At 40.2% G+C, this 12279-nt stretch overlaps 1 protein-coding gene across 1 annotated transcript in view; it reads left to right on the top strand.

The window, feature by feature from the left end:
- LOC132390799 (uncharacterized) overlaps positions 1 to 8588 on the top strand; it is a 48837-nt gene extending 40249 nt beyond the window's left edge. The window contains exons 2-3 of the mRNA XM_059963346.1: positions 3524 to 3685; positions 4805 to 8588. Of these exons, the coding sequence (XP_059819329.1) occupies positions 3524 to 3685; positions 4805 to 5755 (1113 nt within the window). The 3' untranslated portion in view covers positions 5756 to 8588. The remainder of the gene's footprint in view (positions 1 to 3523; positions 3686 to 4804) is intronic.
- The last annotated feature ends 3691 nt before the right edge of the window (positions 8589 to 12279 follow it).

The following is a 12279-nucleotide window of genomic DNA, read 5'->3' as shown; positions in this document are numbered from 1 at the left end:
GTGTACCATTTTACTCACAGTGTTGAATTCTTATCACCAATCACAGTCCCTTCATGGACTCCTTCATCTTGCGAAGTACTCCTTGCATTAGGGTCTCCCCTTCAGATAGGATCCTCCAGGAGTCTTCCCAGATCCACTCCGCTCCATAACTTCCTCCAAAAGACCACAAACCTGACTACTGTCCATCAGAAATCTGTGTCCACCCAGCTCCCTCTAGAACCTTCTCTCCACCCCACCATCCCAATTGGACATCACGGTTCCTCCTCACAACATAGTAGAAGAAATCTTAAACAAGGCATTACGCAAGATTTCATCCCCCTAGGATAAACTGCACCAGGCACTTGCAACTGCCAGTTGACTCAAGAGCAACAGTTACTTTTCTGGTGTTATTTTACACATGATGACAAAATAGTTTCAGCATGGGGCACACATTAATAAAAAAATTTAAATAATATGAAACCTATGACATTCACCTTTAACTTCCAGGAGAAGTAAAGGATTCCTACTGGGGCACAGAAAGATTGTGTGTGCCAGAATTTCCAAAGATGGAAGTTTTTGTTATATCATTCCACCAATGGCAGATAGATGCGGGTTTACTGATGACACCAGTGTTGCTGGCTGAATTGGCACATAGGAAGGAGGGAGAATGAAGATCTGGTTGAATGGTACCACAACAACGACCTCTCACTCAACATCAGCAAAACTAATGAGCTGATTATTAACAACAGAAGGAAGATGGAGGTCTGAGAACTGGTCCTCTCTAAGGGATCAGATGTGGAGAGTGTCAGTAGGTTTAAATTCCTCAGTGTTAACAAATCACAAAATCTTCCCTGATACCAGCATGTAAATGCCATCACAAAGAAGACATGACATTGCATTTATGTTCTTAGAAATTTGCATAGGTTCAGCATGGCACCAAAATCTTTGACAACTGCAATAGATGTACAGTGGAGAGTGTCCTAAATATATCCTGGAATCCTGATATATCCTGGTTTGGAGACACCAATGACCAGAAGAGAAAAAAAAAGGTGAAGGTAGTGAATATAGCCCTGTGCATCTCAGGCACAGCCCTCTGCTGGAAAGCTACACTCATCACCATGCAGGCTATGGTCTTTTCTCTCTGTTGCCATCAGGGAAGAGGTACAGAAGCCTTGGGTACCACAGGATCGGGTTCAGGATCAGTAACCATCAAGCTCCTGAACCAAGATGAATATTTTCTCTGACCACAACTCTGAACTGATTCTGCAATCTACAGACTCACTTTCAATGTCTCTTTTACAAATCATGTTCTCAGTTTTACTTCTTTACTTGTACAGATGGCCTTCTTTTACACATTGGTTAGGTTTGTTTATGTATTTTTTTCATAGATTCTATTGTACTTCTTTACTTTTCCTGCAAGTGGCTACAAAAAATAAATCTCAAGGCAGTATATGAAAATGTATAGTATGTGCTTTGATAATAAAGTTGTTCTGTGTTTGCCTTTGTCTCTCTTCCTAGGAGGATGGTACAATCAGAACCTTTCAATATTTTAATAACAGAAGTAGATAGATATTGGTAAGTAAAGAGGTGGGTTCACAGCTTGGAAGAGTATCTAGAAAGAAAAGGTGAAGGACAGTGAAGAGGTGAAGAGGTTACTGAAGTCTCCAGAATAAAGAATAAGACAATGTTTAAAAAAAGATAAGAATATCACTTTCAGTGACAAGTTTGAAAAGGGTGGTGAATGCAGATTGAAAGTGTAATATTTGAATGCACATAATATTTAAAATAAGGTAGACAGGCTTGAAGCGAAGTTAGAAATGAGCAGGTATGATGTTGTAGGCACCACTGAGTCATGGTTACAAGATCTCTACTGGAAGCTAAGCATCCAAGGATACACGTTTAGGCAGATGGATCTGCTGGTAAAGTTGCCTATGTGGGTAGATTGGGAAAATCAGATTGGTACTGGTTATCAAGAGAGGAATTTGTGCTTATATGATGCTTTATTGAGCAGCTTGTGGCTGAACCCACAGGAAAGGCAGTTCTGGAATTGGTGCTATGCATTTGATTAGGGAGCTTAAAGTAAAGGAACCCTTAGGAGGCAGTGATCATAATATGATATGATTCACTCTGTAGTTTGAGATGGAGAAGCTAAAATTGCACATATTATTATTACAGTGGAGTAAAGAGAATTATAAAGGCACGTGAGTATATAGTATATATTTTGAATATGTAGTATGCTTTGATAGTAAAAACAAAATTTTATTGTGTGTATTTGTATTTTAAATTACATGAATTAATTCTAAGCATTACAAAAATTATCCTAGTAATGAAAGAGTTAGCAGATGAGGAGCATTTGATAGCCCTGTGCCTGTACTCACTGGAGATGAGAAGAATGAAGGGGGATCTTATTGAAACCTACTGAATGTTGGATAGAGTGGATATGAGAGGACGCTTCCAATAGATCAGAGGGCACAGCCTCAGACTAGAAGAACATCCCTTTATAACAGTGATGAAGAGGAATTCTTTTAGCTAGAGAATGGAATTCATTATCACAGACGGCTGTGGAGACCAATTCATTGAGTACATTCAAAGTGGAAGTTGAAAGGTTCTTGATTAGTAATGGTATCAAAGATTACAAGGAAAATGGGGTTGATATGGAAAATAAATCAGCCATGATCTAATGGCAGAGCAGACTCTGATTAGACCTAATAGCCTAATTCTGCTCCTTCGCCTTATAGTCTTATTGTCTTAAAAGATAATTGCAGGTACATGGAAAATCAGAAGCAAATTTACAAATAATGCATGATTTTATTAACTGATGGACCAGGATCTGAATGAGCCGCTCCAATTTGGTATCTTCATGTCATGGGTGAATTTACTTAGTGGCATAGCTTCAGAGGAGATTAAGGTATTTACTAAAATCCAAGTACAGTCAAGGATGAGATAAACTTCTCAAATTTAGGAGAATCAAAGAGTGGGCCAAGGCCAACATTGTTCCATGTTCTATACATGGACTTTGTGTAGGTAAGAGGGATTAGTTTTTGGGAGTTTTTTTATTTAATTTTTAGCCAGTTCAGCACAACATTGTGGCTGAATGGCCTGTTCCTGTGCTGTACTGTTCTACGTTCTATATTCTAATATTAGATCAGTCACAATCTTATTGAATCGCAAAGCAGGCATGAGGCCCATGTGGCTTATTCCCACTCCTACACTATACATGCACAGGTCCAAAGGCAGTTTAAATTGTTTCACAATGGACTAGATGGGCTGAGGGCCTGTTTCTGTGCTGTACTTCTCTATGACTCTAAAGGCATCATTCCAAATTACGCCACTATGTAAATTCACCCATGATATGAAAATACCAATTAAAAACAGGAGTAGCTTAATCAGATCCTGGTCCACCATTTACTGAAATCAAGCAAATTCTTTTTGTAGATTTGCTTCTGCTTTCCAATCTACCTGAAACTACCTTTTAAGACCATAATACCGTATGCGATTGAGACAAGGGTGTGAGTAATTTATTTTCTCTGTACTCCCACTCTAGGTACCTGTGACAGGACAGTTAACTGCTGATGATGGAGCACCAGAAGGTTCCAATCCACTTCGGGCATATTTAACGGTGGCTATTGTCCTGCTTGTGATGGTTTTGGTAGTGTGCCTTGCAGCTATCATTGGAGTAGCTCTCATCTATTTTAAACTGAGCCAGGTACTCACACTTAATAAAATAAAACAAGTTTTGTAATTTTTTTTAAAAATCACAAAATAAAGTTTGGCTTATAAGGGACATCATAAAGAGTACTGAGCCATTAAGTCTCTTAAGCCTGGCCTCTACTTCATTCAGTTATTTGATTATATTTATATCTCCCCACCTTTGCTCTGCATGCCTGGATGACCTAGCCTAATGAAACCCTATGCAGCTCAGTTCAGAAGCTCTGGTAGTTCACAGCCTTCGGAGAAAGGAATTCCAGATCCCACCAGCTGAACTGAAAATGTGATTTTTGACTTCACATGCTGTTTATGTTATACTGATATAATAGTGTACAAAAGGTCACTGAAAGTATGAATTTGCAAAAATCCCACTTAAGCTGTCATTGTGATTTATATTCAAACCAGCTGCTAGGTTTATGCAGTTGTTTTATGTTGGACCTGAAGTTGCAAACACATCTCCCATATGTTCATCTGAGAATCTCCCAAAAAATAGTGAATGATATTGATCACGTCTGCCATTTTCACTGCAAATACATAAAGGACATTAACTGTGAGGAATCTGAGTAACATAGATGGCCAGGACAAGAAGTGAAATGAAACATGCCAGTTTCACCCAAAATGTATGAAAATAAGGAGAGACCGTGATTGAATAGGAAAACACGTAGTGTCATTTTAAATTGTCTGCTAAAATAATTAGGTTTCAATAGGTATAGTTAATGTCAGAGAAATGTATACAATATACATCCTGAAATTCTTTTTCTTCGCAAACATCCATGATAACAGAGGAGTGCCCTAAAGAATGAATGAGCCCCCCACACATAAGCAGCAGCAAAGCGATGACCCCCCTCCCCCACCAGCAAAAAAGCATCTGCACCCCCCACCGAGCACTCAAGTGTGCAGCAAAGCATCAATAAAGACACAGACTTGCAGTACCCCAAAGACTACTTGTTCACCCGGTATTCAACATACCACAAGCTGTATCTCTCCCTAATAAGGGAAAAAGAGATGTCCCCACTTCACTATTATGTGTGTCTTCCACAAAATAGGTAACTTTTCTTTTGCTTAGTGTGTACTTTGCTCTAGTACAGAACACAAATTAATAGATCTTCTGTTTCAGATCCAGAAAATGCTGTCAGAAAAAGATGAAGAGACATATGCACAAATTGGCTCCAACCTACCTCATTTTACACATGTAAGAAAGGATCAGGACTTGACCAGTACCAGCGCAAACACAAAAGGAAACAATGCCATCATGGAAACAAGCAATGAACATGACAAGGAAAAGAGGCCAAGCAATTGTCGTTACCTCAAGCTTCCTGACAGGGTAGTTCAAGCCATTTCTCTGGAGTTCCCTAAAGAAGCAAAACATGACACAGAAGCAACAACACACTCCAAAGGGGCCAGAATGAATGGACAATTGACAGAGAATATCCCAAAATATTCCTCACCACCATCTTATGACAATTTTTCCAGGAATAGCTCTCCAGGAGAGCTGAATAATTCCCAGAGGAACATCCTTCAGCAGTCCAAAGAATCTCAAACATTCAGTCCTGCTGCAAGCAATGATTCCATCATTACTCAAACCAATCAGAAAGCTGCAAAGAAGACAAAGGTGCAGCCAGTAGCAGTGAGTCCAGAGTCCTCTTCTCTTGACTCAAATAATTATGCCATTTATGATGTTCCTCGGCCTTGCACTTGCTCCATGACGTGCCATGCTGTTCCGTGGCCTTCTCCGGCTTCAGATTTCCACCACAATCCTTTGAAGCGCTCCTTTAGTGAGATTGGCCCTTCGGCTTTCGAAGTACCCCTCGAAATAGTCCAGGATAACAAGTATGCAGTGCCTAGACCTGTGACTTTTCCAAGCCATGGAAACTATGAAACTGAATTTAAAGATATGACAAAATCATCATCCAAGGACTCGGGCGTGCTTTCCTGCGTAGACTCCCAATTGCTGGATTTCATACCTGAGGGGAATGAGCCCCATCTTGACTCAAAAAATAATCTGGAGAACAAGCAAAGACAAGCTGCTGATAAGGAATCCATTGAAAACAAAACTGTATTTATTTAAAATAATTGTTAACTAGGAATCCTAAGTGTGCATAAAATAAGCAATCTGCCTGTCAATTTCAAAAGAAAGGTTTATCATGTATACTTTCAAACAAAACTGATGGTAACATCCAGTGTTATTGATCATTTATTGTTGGCTATAAGTTTAGACTTCTAGTATAACTAAGTAAGGGTGCATTAGTTTACCAGCTTTTTATTTCAGTAAGAGCAGTCCCAGTCCATAGCAAGCAGAAATTTCTACATCAAGCAATTATGATGCAGGGGTACATCCTAGGATGTGCTGGGACCTGCCACCACTGATGTAACCTGGGATCGTTGGGTGTTTTGGGCATTTCAACCCTTGCCCAGGCGACCCAGCCTGGGTCAATCAGGTCCCGGCTTGTATCCCAGCAGCACTGATCTGCTCTTTCTCCATAGCCTTCTGGAGGCTCACTCAGCAGCCTCTGTGATGGTCCTGATCGCTTTTATTCTTTGCAGCCCCCATAATGCCAAGGAGAGACTAGGTTCTCCACAATGAGCAGCCAGCAAAACCTCAAATACAGGGGACACCTTAGAGAGAATTCCAACCTTTGGTCCAACAACCTACAAAAACATAACCACACTCTAGAGCACTGACTTAGATAGCGAAGTATTCTACTGGAGCAAAATAGCTGTATAGTATTTATTTCAGTTGCATTATTCATCATGCATACATCTCAATAATATGTAATCAGATGATCAGAATTACAATTCTGAGCACTACAATTTGGAAGGATGAAAAGACTTTGATAATTGTGCTGTGAACTTCTCCCAGAAGAGCTTGGAGCTGGGAGTTCTATGCTGAACAGAGAAGGTTAAGAAATTAAAAATGTTGCTCGTAAGTCTGAGGTGCTTTTATAGAGTGAACAATTTTGCTCTGGCAGAACAATCAGAGAGTAAAGGACCTAAGAGTAAGAGAATTAGGAAGAAAGGTCACCAGTGACACAATGAGAGCGAGAACGCTGGAAGCCTCTAAGCTTGCCATGCCAAGCAAATGCATGCAGTCAGTTAAACGTCTGATCCAGCAGGCGGGTAGCAGCATAACTTGGTGCTGTATGAGCCAATCACTGGGGAACCAGGAAATTTAAGACAATACTTATAATAGTAATTAGGTGCAGCTTCTTGGAGAATCTTGGGATCGGGAAGAGAACACCAAGGGCAAAGAGGTGTAAACGTCTTGGGACCGAGGTAGCATGACTCTTCTGGCCCTGGAATCTCTTCCTATAATCATCACGTATGGACAAACCACGGTAAAGTCATGCCATAAACTGCCCCAAAATAAATCTTTAAATAATCTAACAAAAGGGCACTGATGCAAAATGCCAACTCTGTTTGCCTCACTACAGATGTTGGCTGACCAGCTGAGAAACTTTAAATAAGTAAAACTGGTAAATTGATTTTTTATTGTCACAAGTAATGAGGTACAAAGAAAATCTGTTTTGCATGCCATCTGTACAGATCATTTCATTATAACAGTGCATTGAGGTGCTACAAGGGAAATCAGTAACCGGATACAGAATAAAGTATTAAATTTACAGAGGAAGTGCCGTGTAGGCAGCCAATAAAATGCAAGTTCTTAACAGTGTAGATTGAGCAGTCATGAGTCCATCTTACTGGCCCGAGGAGCTGTTCAAAAGTCATATAACAACAGAATAGAAACTGTTCCTGAACCTTGTGGTACATGCTTTCAGCCTTTTGTATCTTCAGCCTGGCATGAAGAGAATGCCTAGGGAGGGTAGGGTCTCTGTGATGTGTTGGACTGTGTCTAGAGCTCTCTGCAGATCCTTGTGGTCTCAGGCAAAGCAGTACTCATACCGAGTTGTGACATATCTGCATAGGATGCTTCATATGGTTTGTTTTGTTTTTATTTCAATGTTCCAGCATTTTCACTTTTCAATAACTGTGGTCTTACATGGCTGAAGCAACAAACTGAATTTAATCATGCTTAAATTCTCTGCCTATTGTCCTCCATAGTAATTCTAAGGGCCAATAACTTCACAATTCTTTTTACCAGGTCATCTTTAACAACATGCAGTGTAAATAAATGTCTGCTCTGCATTGTCAGATTGTGGTTTCAAACCCTCCTTTAGCATGTAAATGCATACTATGGACCACAAATTCAATGTCATCATTTTAGAGGTATTATTCCTGGGACAAGGAAATAGACCTGCCTGTTAAATATCAAAGATCCCCAAAATAAATTGCAGACCTTATCCCTTGAACCCTGATCAATATGTGTCTTTCAATTTACATCTTTAAATCTAGATTATCCTGCTATTTATTTTATTGCAGTTCATATGGCCTCAGTCTACAAAAATAATTTACATGCTTCTTTTTACTAATGCAACAATTACACTTCAGAAATACTTTATTGGCTGCAAACCATTCGGGATGCCCTGATGTTGTGAAGTGGTGCTTAGAGTTACAAGTTCTTTCTAACTTTAGATAGGTTCAAGATTCATTTTAATATTATTGTAAATGTAGAGCATTTCTTTCTTTCTTTCCTTCTGATTTATTAAAGAGATGTAAATTTGTTCTTTTTATATATTTTCACCACTAAACATATATATATATATATATCCTGATCCCATTTCAGAGGAAATACTTCTCCATCTGTTCCCCAAACTAAGTCCATTGTCAACCACCCTTTTGCCAAGTGATTCCTATTTCTGTTGTGTTCAAGCATATGTTGTGCTCCCTTCTCTAGATATATATGCTTTTAAATTTGTCCATGTAATATGTGCTTTGGTAGTTGTCCAATACATTGCAAATAGCTCTCTCTTTGTGTAAAATAATCCAAATTTTAAAAAATAAAGATTTTTAAAAATTTCTTGATCACTTCACTTTTTCTGCTTTCCACGGCAATTCCAAGATATGCAATTTGCCTTTTGCCACAATAGGGCTACAGAGGATGCGATGTTATTGGCTCTTCATGTGTCCTTGGATCACATGGACAATACTAATACTAATACTTACATCAAGTTGCTGTTTATTGACTACAGTTCAGCATTCCTGCAGGTTTGATCAAAAAGCCCCAAAATCTGGGCCTCTGTACTTCCCTCCGCAACTGGATCCTTGACTTCCTCACCGGAAGATCCCAGTCCGTGTGTAACCTTGATGATCAAAACTGGCACACCTCGGGGATGTGTGCTTAGCCCACTGCTCTACTCTCTCTACACCCATGCTGTGCGGCTACGCACAGCTCAGATGTCACCTAAATGCTGATGACACAACTATTGTTGACAGAATTTCAGATGGCGATGAGAAGGCGTACTGGTTGAGCAGTGTCACAACAGCGACCTCAGTACAGCCAAAGAATTGATTGCGGACTTCATGAAGGGTACGGCAAGGAGATCACACACCAGTCCTCATAGAGGGATCAGAATTGGAAAGGACGAGCAATTTCACCTCGCTGGGTGTCAGCATTTCCGAGGACCCATGCTGGGCCCAGCTTATCAAAGCAGTTACAAAGAAGGCACAACAGCTGCTGTGTTTCATTAGGAGTTTAAGATTTGGTTTGTCACCAAAGACACCTGCAAATTTCTGCAGATGTACCATGGAGACATTCTATCTGATTGCATCAGCATCTCATATGGGGTGGGAGGGGCTACTGCATAGGATGGAATTAAGCTGCAAAGAATCGTAAACTCAGTCAGCTCCATCATGGGCACCAGCCTTGCCAGCAACCAGAACAACTTCAAGGAGCGATGTGTCAAAAAGGCATCATCCACCATCAAGACCCCCATGACACAGGACATGCCCTCTTCTCATTGTTACCATCAGGGAGGAAGTACAGAAGCTGAAAGCACACACTCAACGATTCAGAAACACCTTCTTCTTCTCTGCCATCTGATTTCTGAATGGACATTGAACCCATGAACGTTACCTCACTACTTTGTTTCTCTTTTTGCTCTACTTATTTTAATTCAACTTTTTTTATGTATTGCATTGTACTGCTGCTGCATACCAACTAATTTCACGACATATGCCAGTGATATGAAACCTGAATCAGATTCTGAGGACATGTCACACCTCTTAAACTGTCATCAAACAAGAGATGAAATCATTTCTGGTGTCCAGCCAATTAAAATCAAATTAATTAGTGATCTTTGGAGCTTTTATTTGCATGAAATAAAATCTCTTTCAACTACTCATATTTATCCAGGTGCTTTTTTTTCCAATAATTGTTCCAAGGATTCCTATAATTCAATAGATCCAGCACTGTCAGACATGGGAGCGACGGCAGCCATCAAAAACGTGGACTCTCTCCTCAGGAGTCAGAGGAGGAGGTGTCAGGCTGGTGTGAAATATAACATACAGACAGATCATCCTCACCTTAGATGATAATTGGAGCTTGACCTAATAATTTGTGAAGGAAAATTAGGAAGTGGTTGAGGGAATCTTTAATTGTCAAATGAACTCACTGTGAATTGAGATTCTTCAATGTGTTTTAATATGGGTGTCCTGCATGGGAGTAATTTTTGGTAACTGAAATTACTTTATAGGAGCATTTAGAATGGTTTACATTCATAGAGCTATCTTATCAAAACTGTTAAAATCTTCTTCCGCTTTCGAATTCAGTAGTAATGGAGAATCACAAACGTCACTCCACTCTTTAGGTGCGGGGGGGGGTGGTGCAATGGACTGGAAATTATCGGCTAGTTAGCTTGACCAGTGGTTGGCAAGAATTTCGAGTCCATCATTCAGGATAACGATTTCTGGTACTTAGAGGCACACAATGAAATAGGCCGAAGTGTACATGGTTCCCTTAAGTGGAAATCATGCCCAGTAAATCTGCTGGAATTTTTGAGGCGACAACAGGCAAAATTGGCAAATACAAGCTAGTGAACGCTGTTTACTTGGAATTTCTGTTGACAAGATGCTGCACATTAGGCTGCTAATCAGAAGTCCATGGTATTACAGGAAATATACTAACTAGCATGGACAGAAGATTGGCTGACTGGCAGAGGGCAAAGAGTAGAAATGAATGGGGCCTTTTTGGAAGATGGAAGTGATGCTTTATGGCCAGGTTTGCAGATGATATGAAGACAGGTGGAGAGGCAGGTAGTTTTGAAGAAGCAGGGAGGCTACAGAAGGACTTAAACAGATAGGGAGAATGGGCAAAGAAGTGGCAGATGGAATACAGCGTATGGAAGTGTATGGTTACATACTTTCGTAGAAGGGACAAAAACACAGACTGTTTTCTAAATGGGGAGAAAATTCAGAAATCAGAGGTGCAAAGGGATTTGGGAGACCTTGTGCAGGATTCCCTAAAGGTTAATTTGTAGGATGAGCTGGCAGTGGGAAAGGCAAATGCAATGTTAGCATTCATTTTGAAAGGACTAGAATATAAAAGTAAGGATGTAATTCTGAGGCTTCATAAGACATTGGTCAGACTACGTTTGGAGTACTCTGAGCAGTTTTGGCCCCATGCTAATAAATGGTGTGCTAGCACTGGAAAAGGTCTGTAGGAAGGTTGTGAGAATCTTCTCAGGAATGAAAATGTTAACATATGAGGAGAGTCTTATGGCTCTGGGCCTATACTTGCTAAAGTTTAGAAGAATGTAGGGGGGTGGATTTCATTGGAATGCAGCAAATATTGTGGAGGATGTGTCCAGTGATTGAAGAGTTTAGCACCAGAGGTTACGGCCACAGAATAGAAGGTTCCTTTGGAACCTGTGGGATGAGGAGAAATTTCTCCAGCCAGAGGGATTCACCATCTGTGTAACTTCTTGCCACAGGTGGCTGGGTATATTTAAAGATGAGGTTGATAGGTAATTAATTAAGAAGGGCATCAAAGCTTATTGGCAAAAGGCAGTAGAATGGGGTTGAGAGAGAAAATAAATCAGCCATGATTAATGGGCAGAGCAGACTTATTGGGCCAGATACCTAATTCTGCTCCTTATGTTCTTGTGATCTTATAAACTGGAACCTACCTTTCCAGTCCATAAAAACCATCTTCACAAAACTCCAGCCCTACCCAAGCTCCAATCCCAGATCCTAGTTGTACCTTTGTGTTACCGAACAAGATGTAGCCTACTCACTCTAATCTCTAATGGTTGTTCCCAGCACTTTATTCATAACGTGCTGCAAGCTTGCGAGGTCACTGGATGGATTTCTGCTTCGGCAGCCAGCAACAATCTGCTATTCCACAGCGTTACTGAGAGATAGCGTCCTTGGAGGGTCATCCAGTGAGTCTGTATCATGATCAAGTTTATTATCATCTGACTGTACTAGAAGAAACAACACACACAGCACCTGCAGGAAAACAAAATATTCTCACAAATAAGTTACGGAAATATAATTCAAAATGCATATGAAGTGTGCAATGCAGGTTAGCAGCAAACACTCACTGTCCTAGTGATGGAAGATTGTTCATTAGTCACACAATCTGAGAGAAGAAGCCACTCCCAGTCAACACAGATATTAGAAACAAAAGAAATAAACCATTGCAGAGAAAATACTTCAGTCAGAGGGTTGTAAATCTGTGGAATTTATTGCCACAGG

This window comes from Hypanus sabinus, chromosome 3, assembly GCF_030144855.1.
Source record: "Hypanus sabinus isolate sHypSab1 chromosome 3, sHypSab1.hap1, whole genome shotgun sequence".
Lineage (NCBI taxonomy): Eukaryota > Metazoa > Chordata > Chondrichthyes > Myliobatiformes > Dasyatidae > Hypanus > Hypanus sabinus.
This window is presented reverse-complemented; position numbering and strand designations above follow the sequence as displayed.